General features: G+C 37.2%; 1 protein-coding gene across 1 annotated transcript; it reads right to left on the minus strand.

Moving 5' to 3' along the window:
• Positions 1-10060: 10060 nt before the first annotated feature.
• LOC149186993 (uncharacterized) lies at positions 10061-14858 on the minus strand. The gene is made up of 2 exons (XM_089411253.1): positions 12357-14858; positions 10061-10966 (listed from the first exon to the last, which is right to left on the minus strand). The coding sequence occupies exons 1-2, from the start codon at positions 14091-14093 to the stop codon at positions 10583-10585; spliced, it is 2121 nt and encodes a 706-aa protein (XP_089267379.1). The 5' UTR covers positions 14094-14858; the 3' UTR covers positions 10061-10582.
• Positions 14859-16813: the final 1955 nt, after the last annotated feature.

The following is a 16813-nucleotide window of genomic DNA, read 5'->3' on the forward strand; positions in this document are numbered from 1 at the left end:
GCGGTGACATTGGTGGTGGTGTGGGTGGGGGCAGTATGCACAGAATCTTCTGCTTTATAAAATTGATCGCACTTCATGGCGAGACCTTCGTGAGCTCTTCCTCGTCCCTTCGCAGAGGTGAAATCAAAGGACTATTCTCTGGTCCCTTATTTCCTTCATTTCTATAGGTTTTTCCACTTCGCGTAGCTCTGGACATCAAGGTAATTTCATAACCCTATTTTCACACAATAACATTTTAATCCAAGTATTTAGATACTTTACATACTTACCTCGCAATCCTTTAAGAAAGCGTCGTTCTGCCTCGTTGTAGCTAATTGAAGTATCCACCACGAACTCAATAATGAATCCTCCTATAATCCGATCGAGCCAGTGATCAACAGCATGCCCGATCTTATTCTTCGATGCTTCCAATTTGTGCACCAACTCTGGGGTCCACACAATAGGATTGTCGAGCTTCCACCTTCCTTGGCTATCGGCTAGCTTCACAATCTACTTGTACAACTCATTAGGAAAATTTGCGAAAAAAAATTCATGGATCTCTGTGTACAGGTAGCAGTCTAACCACTCTTCCTTTGATAGTCTTGGATTGTTCTCCTACGCCGCGAACTCGTGAATCCTCCTGTCCAACCAACCTTCAATTTTCTTTTTAGTTGGATTCCAATGATACGACATAAGACATCTCTATGCAGATTTTGGTCCTGGCAATGGCACCATTTGTTGGCTTGAGAGAGTTTGACCTAGGTTCGGAGTTATTTAGCCAAACAAATCCTTATACTACTAGCCCTTTCGGCAACAGTGCACAGAGCACGGACTGAGGTCTCACCCAAAGCAGTATGGGAGGATGTTGGAACCAAGTTTCTGCACCCTTGAGATGTTTGAGGGGTCGGTTTAGTCCAACTGTGAATACCTTCTCGCACATTCCTGACCCTCAAGGCCTTTGGGATCTATTATAATCGCCTTCGCACAACCCTAAACAGGGGCTGAGGTGCTTTCGCGCTGCTGAAGCAGCGATCTGGTGCTATTTCCCCAAGTTACATAGCGAATCTTACTTAGCTTCTTATAACAGCTAGTTATCTTCGCGTAAACAGATACTTTATCTTATATTCGCTTTATCACCACATTCATATAAGTTCGTGCATCATATAGACAATAGAAATGCAATTTATATCCGACACATTCAATGCACAAAACAGGAAAAAGATACACAAAAATGATGTAAAACTTCTCTTTATTAATGCTTCAATCGGTTACAGACTCAACCTGCCCTGCGCACTCAGCTGCAGGGGTCTGCGCACTCAGCTGCGGACTACTAGGCCTCTGCGCACTCAGCTACAAAGCCTTCTCCTACTCTATGACCCAAAGACATGACTTGATGCTTTGACTAAGACTCAATTCATCATCATTAGATCTTACAGACTTCCGTGGTTATTCTCTTTTACAACTTAGAGCCTCGCTCTATTTATACAATCCCATGGTCTGTGAACCATGGGTAGATCTTTAAAGCCGATATTACATTACAAAAATGAGGGCGAACAACCCTATGACTCATTTACAATCGTCGCGCTCCGTGCCCATAAAACGCGGAGTCTTTACATCAGATATGCTCAAAATCTGGGCTTTAAGCCCCAAAACTTGCCTTGGGGGATCCCATGCCCAACAAGTAAGACTCTTTGACTTAAAGATGTTGCAAGAGCTTATCATCATGAGAGATATGGTGCAAGAGATGAATGAAGATAGGAAGGAGAACACTATACTTCAAGAGGAGTTGATAGCCATGAAGGAGGAGAATCAAGAGCTTCTTGAAAAGATGCATGAGATGGAGATTCAACTCCATGATGCCAAGGAAACCCTAGCCAAGTATGTGCATGAAAATTAGGTATGCAATTCAAGTTTATTTTCAATTTCCTCTCAAAACCAATGTTTTGTTACTTTTGAAAAACACATTAGAGGAATAGGGTACAAATTATTGATGAAGATGGGTTATGAAAGTAAAGGGTTAGGGAAGCATGCACAGGCCATACTTGAGCCAATTGTCGTTGAAGAAAGGCCTATGTATTTGGGTCTTGGTTATGGACAACATGATGGGGAATGCTCCAAATCTAAGAAGGCACATGAAGGTGTTCCAAGAAGGACTTTCATTACATGTCCATTACCTCAAGCTTGTGAAGTTTGTGTTCATGAGGAATGCAAAATTTTTATACCCACTTTGCAAGAAAATGCTCATAAGCATGCAACTAGTGGAAATGGCAAACAAGAGAATGTTGAATGCTCTAAGGTCATTGAAACCATTGTTGGCATTTCAAAGAGAGCCACTACATCATCAAATTCACCTCTTCAAGAAGGCGACAAAAGTGAATGTGCAAAGTATAAATCTGCCTTTAATCAAGTTTCTTTTGATTATGATAAACATGGTAAATCTTCACATAAGATTTGGAGAAAATTTACATGTTCCTTTTGTGGTTTGAATAACCATATTGTTTTGAGGTGTTGGAAGAGGATAGTCATACACAAAAAACTTTCAAAACAAAAGAGACAGAAAGCCAAAGGTCCATTGGATAATGAAAACCATGTTGAAAAGAAGATACAATTATTTTGCATTCATTGCCATAAGCAGGTTCATCTTGTAAGCAAGTGTTGGACTTTGCATCCAACAAGTCATCGAGTACATTTGAAAAGGGTGGAAAGAGATTTTGACAAGAATGGAAAAGAGGATTCCATAATTTATGTGGGTCAGGATGATACACATGATGAAGTGCAGTTAAAAGAAGGGCCATTGAAATGGTTTGGAAAGAGATGGTTAGATTTCTTAACCAATTAAGCCCTTGCATTTATTTTGATAATTGATGCAAATCTTGCCTTATTGATGCATTTCCTGGTTATTTGGATGCATTTCTTTTCTCCTGAAAGTATGTTGCATATTGCATGAAGCAAGATGTTGGAAAAGTAGAGTTATGTTGACCCACTTAGATGCAGCAAAGATGACACTTTGCAACTACAAATTTGCATGCATGTTGCATTCTTGAACTTGCATGTTTACACCAGGAAGGTGTTCGAAAGTGGAGTATGTTGACTCACTTTATTGTAGCAAATTTGGTCATTTCGGCCCTTTAAGTACTCATACATACCAATGAGATTCTTGTACTTGTAAGAGAGTTGAGAATTGTTATACATGCATGAGATTTTGTGTGTGTGAACAGTGGAATTTTTAATAGTTTCATTGTGCTTGAACATGCATGAATGATCGGCTTGTGTTGGTTGATTGCTTCGTTAACATGTATATTGTCAACCTGAGAATGTTGATTATTTGCACATACATGAGTGTTGGCTTGTGTGGTCAATTGATTGTTACATGTATGTTATATCAACTTGAAAGAGTTGATTTTGTCTCCAAAGATGAAAGGGAGATGTGACGAATTGTTTCATGAGAATGTGAAATTCTTGTTGTAAATCGCCAAGTTGTTGTACATGTTTTTGCTTGCCTTGAAAGTCAGTTGTTTGAAGAAGCATGTTTTGTCAACTTGTGTTTAGTCAATGGTTTATACACCAGATTGTAAGAGTACATGGCGATGTTCACATATGTGACATTTGTTGCTTTGAAGAAGCAAAAGGAAGAGGTCATCAAGTTATATTCTTGCATGAGTGTTTTTCAAAGTTAATGGTGTTTTTTGTGACAAGATGTCACGGGATTTTAGAAGGTCCACACTTGAGAAATAGGCCCATGATTAACCTTCATTCTCAAGTCATGACATGAGCAGCATGTTAATACTGGAGGATGATGGAATCAAGAAGAAAAAGTGGAAAAAAATGCCAAAACAAATTGCAGCCATTGTAGACCATTTGATGTGTTGATGTGAAGAAGCGAAAGAGATGGTGAATGCATTCTTCTAGATGTGGAATTTGGAACTATGGAAGTAAAAGAATGGTCATTTATTTTCTTGTTATTACTGATATTGGAACTCATTGTTGTAGTTCACTCAGATGGGCTTAACTTGGAAAAGTGGTTTCCAAGAAGAAGCTTACATTGAATGCATGTGTTGCAAAGGAGGAACATGATTCTCAGTGGGAAGGCCATTAGTCAGTTTTCCAAGCATCGAGGGATCACTTTGGTACAGCAAGGTGTTTAATCAGCAAGCAACCAACAAGTGTTGGATTGGGTTAGCAACAAAAGGAGAACATTGATTAAAGTGTCAAGCCATTTGCAAAGCAAGGCATGTCAGTGAACTCAAATGGTTGTCATGGAGATTTTTCAAGTAGAATCAATTGATAGAACTGGGGAAGGAGAAGAGTATTCATCTCTCATCAGATAACCAGTTTTTGTGGGTCCAAAAGCCTGTCAGTGGAAAGGAGTGATCGGAATCTGGATTAAGGGCAAAAAATTGCTCAAAAATCAAAGTGCTAAGAATCACTCAAAAATTGAACGATCGCGTCCGTCTTGGCGATACAGTTCCAACGCAACTCGTTTCACTCAAAACGGAACTCATATGAAAAAGATAGAGCCTTCTGTCTGCTTTGTCAAACAGGGAAAATTTTGGGTACAGTGCTGATTGGGATGCTGACTAGCATCAGTATAGCCTAGTCAGCAAAAAAAAAATTCTTTGGAATATTCCCACGGGTGGCTCAATCGAGTTGTGACAAGTATCGGCATATTATTGGTCAAGGGCATTTGAGGTGGATTAATGAGAGGCTGACACGTGGCAACCCTGGAGGCCACCACGTGGCAAGCTCGAAGGTCGCCACGTGCCCTCTCAAAGGTGTAAAACTATTTGGAAAGCCAGCGGAGCCGAACCTGCGACCTCACGCACACAAGCCCCACGCCTTACCACTAATCCGCCACCACAAGACTTAACATATAGCGGGTGCGATTTGTATTTCATGTGATAGCACGTGGCAATTGGGGGGAAGAGATGGCCAACCCCGCGGGCCAGCCCCCTCCACATGTGACCAACACTGTAACCGAAGGTCAACGCTAACACTAACCACATGTTTAACGCGCTAAATGGAGATTAGCACTAATTAACACCTTATTAACCCTTAATTACATTTGGATTTAGTTGGCAGTTGTTTAGTAGGTCCAACAAATCCGACATCGCTCTGAATTGGGGGGTTAACTGGAGTTTCCCCAGATTTGGTGGAGTTTTCCTAGGAAAAATTGAAGAGACTTTAACTTTTGCATTTTGACCAATTTTGGCTCAAAAAAAGTCATTCCTAGATGATTTGGATGCTCTGAACACAATGGAACAAGTTACAGAGGCAGAAAGGCACTTCTATACGTGATTTTGCTACGTTGAAGTTTAAAGAAGCCTAGGGCCACCAGGAGAGGAGGTCAAGCATAGATCAGCGGAAGTCCAATTGCAGAGTTTGGATAGTCATTTTTTGGGTTTTTGAGTCTTCTGAATCCAATGGAGCAAGTTGCAAAGCCATTGGAGCACCGCAGGTGCATGTAATCAGATAATTGACTATTAATCCAAAGAGGGCCTAGCCATTGAAGCAGGTCCAAGGAGATGTAAGCCAGGAGAGGTGAACTCCTTTATCAGCTTTGTGTTATGAGTTGTTGTGCTTTACTTCTCTACAATTTACTTGATGTTTATGTGTTTTAAACCGCTAATTAACCTCATAAATTGCTCATAAAAGACACTCAAAACTTGACACATAATTCCTCACATTTTGGTTAATTTGAAATGATCTTAAACACATTTTTTTAACACTGATGAGGGAGCTTGCATAGCATTAACAAGTTTGTCTAACATTCAGATCATCAACTTCGCTCCACCTCCTTAGTTACATGAATGATTATTGGTTGCCTATCTTTCTAGGTAAACTTTTGGGTAAATTTTGCTCATGAATGTAATGAGGCCCTGTTTTGTAAAGTTTCTCTCTTTTGTTTTGTTTGTATATGAAGGCCAACAAGTCAATTTTGCATTCTCAAATAATTCCTCATGATGTAATATTCTTATGATATAATGAAAAAAGGTTGACTTACAAAATAAAAAATTCAAATAAAATATTTATAATATATTTTGATTGTGAATTGAGAGATGGTTTTTGGGCATGTGGTATTGATGAGGCATGGTATTGTAACAAAGTCTATTTACAAGTTAATAATATCTATGGTAAAGTGGGCATGAAAATATTGTAAGAATTAAAGTTTTCATGTGTTTATTAATTAAATTAAAATGGAGGTAAAATTCGTAATTTTATTATTTTTATTACTTTTAACTTTTTTATAGACCTACAACATCTCCACCATTAATATAAATTCGTCAACATGTAAAAATGTTTACATACTTACATTACACCTACAGATCTCCTCTATACTAGATAAATCATAATGTTAAGTCCAAGATCTCAACGCAATTACATAATCATAATGTTAACTTTTTGAGTCTAAAAATCCAAACTCTTGGCGCAATTAAATAAATCATAATGTTAACTTGTTGAGTCTAAAAATCCAAGATCTCGACGTGATTAGATAAATCATAATGTTAATTTGTTGAGTCTAAAAATCCAAGTGCCCAAGGGTTTACAAGGCATTGAATCCATTTCCACATTCAAAAATACAATCTAAATGACTAAACAATGAAGAGCCAAAAAGTCCCCTATTAAACTACACAATTTTCTAGTTCTTAGTATGAAGGAATAAAATATACATTAATAATATAAAGCGGCTTTTTGGATCTTTTCCAAGCAGATTATACAATCGATTTTGCCCAAACCGGTTAGAAATTGGAAAATAATCATAGTTTAAGTTATTGAGTTTGCAAAATACGAATGCCCCAATAGTTTACAAAGCATTGAATCTATTTATACATTCAAAAGCACAATTTAAATGCTGAACATTGAGATCTCATTAAGAATCTTGTAATTGGATTCTAACAAAAAATATAAACAGAAAATCCCCTTACCAGACTATGTCATTTTATAATTCACACTATTAAAGAATAAAAGATACATTACTAATAAAAAGAATATTCCAATAACACACACAAAACATCCCGTGTGGTGTAAATAAATTGGTTTTTGTGGTGTTTAGTCCTTAGTCCTTATCAAATCAAAGACTCAATCTCACAATCTCACAGGGAGAAGTTGAGAGTGGAAGTCAATGGTGGGTTATAAAATCTATCCCACTAGGTGTCCTCACACAATCATGGCGACAACACAACATCCTATAAACATCCTATAATTGGGAAAATCGTTCTTCCTTACAAAGTTGGGTCTGGCCCCCAACCTAAGCAGAGTCATACTTGAAACTTACAAAACAAAAAATAGAAACAAATAATTAAAAATAAGAATAAAAGTGTGTGTGTGTGTATCTAACAATTAAAAACAAAAATTTATTATGGTCTAAACATTTCAATGGTGTTGTTCAATATGAGGAAAGGTGTAATTCTTTCCATACTCAACATGGAGTTGACATGTGGCATATTAAGAAATGTTTGAACATTTAAGAATTAGATCCCTCTCAATGCATAGCGGTTGGAACATTTAAAAATACGCTGGTCAATAAGAGAACTGTGTAAATCCTTTCATACTCAATATGATCTTAACTCTAAATCTATCATTTAAATAGTATGTTGGTCAATAAGAGAGCTGCGTAAATCCTTTCATACTCAACATAATCTTAACTTTAAATCTATCATGCACTGAAACATAATCTTAACTCTAAATCTATCATGCACTGAAAAATCTGATCCTACTCAACACATGATATATCTAAGAATAAAATGAACTTATAAAGGTTACTAAACCAAAAAATAAAGATTAACAAACGATAAAAATTGAAACATGTTCAATATAAAACCAACAATTATAAAATAAATACTTAGCCTATCACAACTTCCATTTGGTGCAAATATAACCACAACTTCCCTTTGGTGCAAATATAACCAACAATTATTAAATAAATACTTGGCTTATTACAACTTTGATTTGGTGCAAATATAACCAACAATTATTAAATAAATACTTGGCTTATCACAACTTTGATTTGGTGCAAATATTTGAATCCTCTCTCGTCATATCCACAAATCTAGTTGATGGGATTTCTAAAGTAAATTCTACTCCACTACGGTAATCGCAAAAATTGCATAGAACATAGTGAAATACTTTATTTCTTGTGAATTCGCTCCCTCCCCACCACAAACTCTAATAAAACAAAAATAAACAATTTTCTTAAAATAACAAAAAGACATACTAAAATAAAACAAGAAGAAATTCGTGAAGCTTAAACTTTATAGTGAGTGAGTTAACGAAAAGACAACTGCTAAAGACAAAACAAAAATAAACAAATTAGTAGAACTTAACTTGATGGTGAATGGTTTATTAAAAAAAACAAACACTAGGATTAAAAAAATGATTGAAACTTTATGTTTAGTCAGCTGAAAACAGCTAATTGCAAACTTCGATGTTTTTACAACCTTACATCGCATTGAAGTTTGGATATATATTTAAATCTATTTAAATATTTTCAACACTCAATAGATACTAGGTTGTCCTAAATACTAGGTTAAAATAAATATATATTAATTTCAAAACTGTTATCATCTTAATATTATTTGGATCTAAATGGACTAATAAAAGTATAATGTTATCATCTTACTAAATATTATTTCGATTTGAATGGACTACATGTTAAATATTATTTGGATTTGAATGAAATAGATGTTAAAAGGCCAAGAAAATGGAACATAAAATCGGACAATAAGCCACCAGTCAAGGCAGGGCTAATAAGTCGAAGCGACAATGTAGTTAGTTAGGATAGGATGGGAAGTGATGGGAATTATGGGGGATAACTGCCAACTGCCTAAGTAAACCATCCACGTGGTCTTGCCCACATAACAATTCATATTGCACTGACAATCACCCACGCTACAATGTAATCAGTTAGGTTAGGTGACATGAGAACTGGAAAAAATAAAAATTATGGGGGTAACTGCCAACTTCATATAAAAACCAGCATGATGTGGTACTGGGATTCACCCAGATGACAAGGCTGTTTGAAGATGACTTTTTGTAGAATGCCCTCATTTCGTTGATGTTTTGTTATAAGTTATTAAACGACAGGTAGTTATCAGGATAACAATTTGACCCTCTTGTTTGATAGAGGGCCTGTTATTAGATTTTATGATTTATCATATCCTGGGGACTGGTTCTTTCGTTGATTACACTCCTGCCTATCTCAGGATTTCTCTGTCTATAAACGAGCTACCTTTTATCAGCATTAAATCGGGGCTAAAGTTAAATTTACTATAGGGTCTGTGTAGAGAAACCTGCTGGCCTAAGATAAATGCTTAGTATTATTGATACCATAGGTGCTCGACGCTCGAGTGAATTTCATGCAGTAGTAGAATACTAGAATGCTTGACATTGTCTGCTATTGACAGCCGTTCCAATTTAGTCAAATATAAAGTAACTTAGCCATCCAAAACAAGCCTAACTATTCCAAGGACAACCAATCCTAAACTCAAACTTCAAATTAGGAGAATATATAATCCGGAATGCACACTTAACACCTTAGAGCCAAAGGACTTTTCAAACCACAAGATGGCATCACCATGTTAATGCCCATGCTTCAAACCCCAGCAGGCATAAAGCCCAGAATTGATACAGCAATAATTCACTTTGGAAAAAAAAAATCAAATCCAACAAATCCCACTTTGTCAATAGAAATGAGGGCATCTGCATTTTCGTTTCACAGTACTTGGAAGGAAAACGTACGTAGTTGAGGGGGAATACATCTGTATCTCAATGGACATCACCAACAGTGAAGTCTACAATCAACTGAAAAATAAAATAGCAAGTAATATTCCTTCAAACTAAGAAAATAAGTTTCTCTACAAACCTTAGCCTTAGACGAAAGTACAATTAAGAAGGCTACATAAATAATAATGCAATCGAGCTTCGATGTTGATGCTCTTAAAGGGTATTCACAATAAGAATTCCCCTACATGGCAGAATGGATGTACCAGCATAACTAAAGGCGAATAAACTTCTCAAAAATATTAGCTACATGGAGAAATTCAATTGCACATTCACATCCCAGCCAGACCGATACCTTCCCCAATACTTTGTAAATAAGAATGACATTTATGATTAGAATACAGCACAATGAAACAAGTCCATTTTCTGCAGAGCCCAATATCAATTGAAACAGATTTTCACCTGAACAAATCTATACATCATGGCTCGAGGATTGCATGCCTCCTTTGTATGTCAGAATCAACCAGAATCCTATACTTGTCAGCCCAAATACAAACTTACTAATTTAGCAAAAATCAAAGCAAGATCCATTTTGTCGACGTACTGACTATCCTCCAAGAGGCATGATCCCAATTGCCCGTTGTAGTGGAAGGTACACTTGCATAATGAATTGCAATGAGAATATTTCAGTGAAGAAACCGGCTTGAAGGTTTATTCATAATGACAATTGTGATCTCATTAAGGACTTAATCCTTCGTGCCAATACTTAAACACTGTATGCTCAATCTGGGCACAAATTTTCGTAACAAGTTCTTAGTTTCATTGTCCACGGCATGAACAGTGGCAGCCCATTCTATTACCATGCAACCCCCGGGAAGATTGATCTTTAGTTCTCGGCTCTGTTCTCCGTCCCATCTATTAAATTTGATCGTTTTCCCTTTTTGGTCTTGGGTTTCTTTTCTTTTGTCCGTTGTTTTTTAGCATCCATAGATGTCCATGTATAATCACTCGGAATAACAAAGGGATCCTGAACTTCTTCTAGGCAACCTTCTTGGCTCAGAGGCACCGCAGAACCACGACTATATGGACCTTTGATCCACTGAAACCATGAGTTCGAAGATTGCCGTGCAGCATCATATTCTTTTACCTTCATATCTTGCAAATTCCCAGGACTCGAAGGTGGGGTAGAAAACTCTTCAGATGGTTGCAGTTCTTCAAATTTAGTAAAAGTAACAATCACTCTAACAGTAGGAACAACTGGAATAGCAACCTGGTCAAGGAAGACATTCATAAATCAGCAATACTACTAAAAGACTTTGGAGATCATAAAAAAAAAAATCCATTACAAGCCTGTTCTAGCAAGTTCGAAAATGATATTGTATTTGAACTGACAGGAAGTAGTACAATTATATACTATCAGTAGTCTCGATGGATATCATTAAAAAAGTCACATAACTGATTATGGTAGCAAGTTCCTTAGCAAGAAAGCCAGCCACACAACTTCTTGCTACTAAAAATTTTCCTATGGCATTGTCCTTTATGTTAAATTGTCTCTCAATCAATATTAGAAGCACTTCATTTAGTGAACCAAAGCTAGTAAGCAAATTAATCCACACACACCCAATAAGTGATGGAAATGATATCTCTTATATTCCTAAAAATAAAACCATCACATTTTTTAGCAGCACAAAACAACTTAAACAGAAGTCCACTAAGCAAAAACTAACTAATGCCATCATAACACCCTGATATGCATTCTGGTCTGGTGTCAAATAAATTTGTGGTTTAATTAAATTATGGAGCCTTGATTCAATCAAAGAAAACTAACTAGAAATACACTTATCTGCATAAACAATAATCAAAGAAAATTAGCTAACAGGCAATGCATTTATTTGCATAATTAATGATAAACCGTATATTACCAACTATACTCCGTAATATCCCTTTCCTATATTATCCTCACATGCTCATTAAAAAAGTTTAATATCCCCTTTCAATGCTATCTCCGCAGTAAATAACATCTTGGAATTACTTCTATAGTCATAAAACCTCTTATATTAAAAATTAGAAAGCAAATGTATTGTATTTGCCATTCCACAATGATTACAAGGATTGCTTTGCAATAGCATAGAAGCCCCAGTATATCATGATTCTAAAGGTAACGGCCCTCCCACTAATATAATGGTTAATTGGTTGCCGGGTGGAAATCCTTAACTGTGGATGCCCTATAGCACCCCATTCCCATATCATGCTAATCTGAATATAACAAATACATGACATCTTGCATTTGTCATACAAACAGAACAACAACCATGAACAATCGATCAATGCTTGGGCGGTAAGACCTGTTCTAACTTCTGCTTAATTGGCATGTAAAACTTCTTCAAAGGAGTCCCAACTCTAGAAAGAAGAGCAAGTCTTGGTTTTTGGCTCTTTGAGATTAAGCAGGGCATCCCATAGAAAAAGCTAAGGCATTCTTAATAGTCTTTCTTGGCCTGGTTAAATTGCCATAACTTCCTTATAAGCATTTAAGAAGATATTAATCAAACAAGTAACCAAAGCAAAATCTAGACCCCACTAAGATACAAAATCGAATAAATTCCACAGTCAACATTTCCAATAACTGTTCTAACAATAGTCAAGAACGACTAGATGCATACCTTGACAGGAAATGTACCAGGTGGAAGCTTCGTCGTAAGCAATTCTCTTAAGCGACGAATGGCCTTAACCTTGTTTGACAAAATGTCTAGCAGTGGCAATAGCTCATCGGTCTGGAGAGGAAACTGGGTTGTGAGCCACAGGACCGGCCTTAATCCTTTCTTATACTCACTTTCATGGCTACCATCATTGCCTGCGAGCTTGCGCCTGCGAGTAGTTTCTATACTTATTGACTTCCTACCATCCGTCTCCTTTCCCTTCCTAAAATCATCTACCCTGTAATCAGTAGGCCGTGCATCAACAGATCTTCTACCAAGGTCAGGTGAGTATCTTCCAGCCTTCCTTGGAACCCTTGTTGCCGATTCACCGAGCAGATCACTAACTTTGCCATCTACACTCAAAGAACTCCTGGGTGGCACTACCTTTCCGTTTTCTTGCTTCGCAGCACGCTTTCCCCAGCTGAACCAACCCTTCTTCTCTTCCTTAACCTCCTTAACCTCTCTAGCCTCAACATCCCCATTGTGTTTGGCACCAGATAACAAACCCAGGTTGTGCCTCTCTTCCCTGCGAAAGAATTCCTCCCTCCCATAGCAGCTATGGCGGTGTCCAACATCCAATCCCTCATCCTCCGGCATCCCATCATCCCCAATTTCCAAATGATCCATCTTCAAGGCATTCTCCAACTGCCTCTTCTCCTCCTCTGTCAACAGCCCTGCATAATCATCCTCATTCTCATCTCTCTCATTATCAGCAGTATAGGTATCCCCTGCAGAGGCTGCAAATAGTTCCTCATCAGTCATTGCCCCGGGAACCCGCCTCGACTTCACGCTAAGCATCACATGGTGCATATCATAGATCTTGGCCTTCCAAGGCCCGACCATCTCAGTCTTCTCCTGCCTTCTCCATGTGATCTGAGGAACCAACTCAGCCTGAGTGACATCAATACCAGGCCTGTACATATTTGTCTGCGACATCGCAGCAACTTCCTGCGCAATCTCAACATCAGATGGCTGAGCCCCGGCACTATCCAATGCATTCATGATTTCCTTTTCCTTGTGGTACAAAACACACAGAGACCCAGGTGCAACCCTCCCATCCTCACTCCCATCCCCAAGAAACAAAAAGCTCTGATCTGATCTCTGAATCTTAAAACCATCAAACCCCGCCAATGTCATATCGGCCCTCAAATTGGACCCTCTTTTCCATATCTTGTAAGTATCTGAAGGCGCAATGCGGCCAATGAATGGTATCACAGAGCTCTCAAAATGAAATGTGATCTCCATATAAAAATCCCTCATTCGCTTCATGGCAGCTACGACCCTGGGCAGCCTCCGGCACCACTTCGCCCAGGCAAGGGGCTGATAATGCCTCATAATAATCATAGCAATCCCCTCTTCCCGTGCACACACCGCTTCTTGCAAGGCGCTCCAGCCCTGCTCGTTCTGCAGACTCCAATCCGCGCCCGCGGACATGAGAATCTCGGCGGCCTGGGCATCCCCCATTCGCACGGCCAGGTGCAGAGCCGTCTCGCGCCCGGGCACATCCCGCCTGTCTACAACGTTAGAAATCGCTTCCGCCCGCTGCTCCTCCAAGATCGACTCCGCCTCTGTCTTGATTTCCCCGGCGTTCCCAAGCTTCGGGAGCCCCGAAATTATCCGGCGAAGCGCCGCGTAGTCCCTCCTGACAACGGCGCTGTGCACAGGACTATGGGCATATTTGGCCACCTCGTCCTGAGCCATCTCAGAGCAAAAACCCAAAATAACCAGCTTCAACCCAAAAAATAACAAACGAAACTGCCTTCTACCACTTCCTGTACACCATAATGCCGGAACACCCACAGCCCGGTCTCAAAAATCGTCCGTATTATGCCTTTGTGGGTCTGCGTTTCCTCGTTCTTACCAAAGCGTGGAGCGAATCCGGAAGGAAACGGAGGCGAATAAAAAGGCCAAATTCGATCAATCTGCCATGGCATCGGGGGCCCAGCTAAAGACAGATTAGTAAGGTGTTTTGGTAGGAACCCACCTTTGTTGTCGGCCCTCCACGGACTTTCTGCCCCTAAAGTTAGCGAATCAGCACAATTTGTGAGACGAAAAAGGACGTCGGCCAGGCATTCGCTTTCGCCGGATCCAGATCTGACCCCTCGGGGTTTCTCTTCTAGCTGGCTTTTCAGTATGCGAGCAGCACAATGCCGGTTAGTGTGTGTTTTCCTACCAAATCCTTGCGATCTCTTGTGCCCTTCCAGCCCTGTCTCGCTGCCCAACTAACCCCCACCATTCACAGGAGGTCCTGTTCGATCTTCACGGACCAGTTTAACAATTATTTTTATTGTAAAACAGTAAAACTGGGGCTGGGCACCTGGCGCATAGCCGCTTTAACTTTTAATTCCGCCGCATTTGGAGGCAGTTCAGGTTTTCCGGGATTTCCAACCCCATCTCAAATGCGCGGTCCTTTGGTGGAAGCCCTGTTAGTTGGGATTTGAAGTTAGCTTCACAGTCGGTTATACTTCCTATTCGGCTCGATTTAGTTTTGGAAAGAAACTCTCCTTCAGGAATTACTTCCAGTTAGGACAATTTATTTTCTGAGAGAAATAAATATATATTGCCTTCGCAAAGGAATCCACATGGAGTTCAGAACCTCAACGTTCTCAAATTTTTTAGTTGATTTAATAATTATATTTATATATTTAATTAATAATTAGTTTAAGTCATTAACTTAATGGATGATAGCGAAATATCTGGTAAGTTTTGTCTCAGCCTGCAATTCTATTTTTTAATTAAAAATAAATTTTATAGATTATATAGTAGTTTATCTGATAGATTTACTAAAATTCTAAAATTTTAAGTGAGTTTATCTGTTAAATTTATTAAAACTATTATTTACTCAGTAAAAAAAAAATATATATATATATATATATGAAATTTAAATAGATAAATGTTTTGGGGCAGTTTGATTAGTGAGGGTTGTTAATGAAATTTGTGAAGTAGTTTGAGGTCTAAATCTATTTTACTAATGGTGTATCCATAGGTCCACCTAAAGGTAGAGTGACCTAATGAAGTCTATGTAAAGTAGTATAAGATTCAAATCTCCCTCACTAACTATGCATCTATGGGTCTACCTAAAGCTATTGTGACCCAATTACCAATTTTTCTAAATACAAAAAAATATATATATTATATTTAAATAGATAAATAACTTATTTAATCTTTTAGTGATCATTGTGTAAATGAAGTATTAGTGTGAGGAGGTTTGGTGTTCAAATCCCCTGATTCACATTGTGTATGCGAAATGAGATTACATATGCATTTATAGTAGTACAAGATTAACCTCCTAGTTACTAATTCTTCGTGCGGAGGTGGGTACTTTGTCCCACAAACAAGAGGGTCTTATATACCAATTTGGTGTCTCGTTTAGAGTGCGGAGGTGGGTCCTTTGCCCCACAAACAAGCGGGTTTCATACACTAAATTGGTGTGTATATATATATATGATCATTAGTGGTTTGACCTTTAGCCATTAGATTCTAGCCGCTAATAGTAATTTTTTCTACATCACTCTACTTAAATGTGATGCCCAAATCTGATTTTCCATCTTGTCTTAACAATGAATCAAAACTTTCTATAATATAATTAGCTTTGAACTATATATATAAATAAAATTATAATAACATGTGTTATCCAAATTTCTTGAATCAAACACAAATCCTATGCATTAAATAAATATGCAAATATGAAACACTTTTAATTGAAATATGAAATTTATGAAATACTTTTAATTGAAATATGAAATTTATACAAATTTTTAGTTAATATTTATTATTAATTATATTTAAATTATTGAATATAAAATATTTTAATTGCTTATCTTATTTTATAAAGTATTTTATTAAATTATTTTTTTCTTTTGGAATATTTTTTTAAAAATGTATTACAAATTTTTCTCAAATTCTTCTCATCACAAATGTGAGTATATATATCTTTTTCTTGAACTCTAATATAAACTGTGTAAAAATGTGTTTATATCTTCTTCTTGTATGATATAAACTGCCTAAAAATGTTACCCTCAAATAAAATGAAAGAGAAATTTTGTTTAAAAAAAATTAAAATTATATTTTTTTAAATTAAAATAAATAAAATCATCTTATCCAGATTCTTTGACCTAAACAAAAATTCTAAGCATTAAATACATTAATTTGAAGCAAAATTAAACACAAATTCTAAAAATTAAATATATTAATTTGAAACAAAATTACTAAAATTAAAATTATCATATACATATATGAAAAACTCTTTTAATTAAACACAAATTCAATGCATTAAATATGGAAACAAATTTACTAAAATTAACAAATTTACTAAAATTATCATCTACAAATATGAAAAACTTTTTTAAATTTATACAAATTTTTATTTCAAATGTATTATTAAATATATATTAATTATATTTTGATTCTTTCATCCTATT

This window comes from Pinus tabuliformis, chromosome 3_1 (genome assembly GCF_031772625.1).
Source record: "Pinus tabuliformis cultivar Carrire ecotype Pingquan chromosome 3_1, CPIR1, whole genome shotgun sequence".
Lineage (NCBI taxonomy): Eukaryota > Viridiplantae > Streptophyta > Pinopsida > Pinales > Pinaceae > Pinus > Pinus tabuliformis.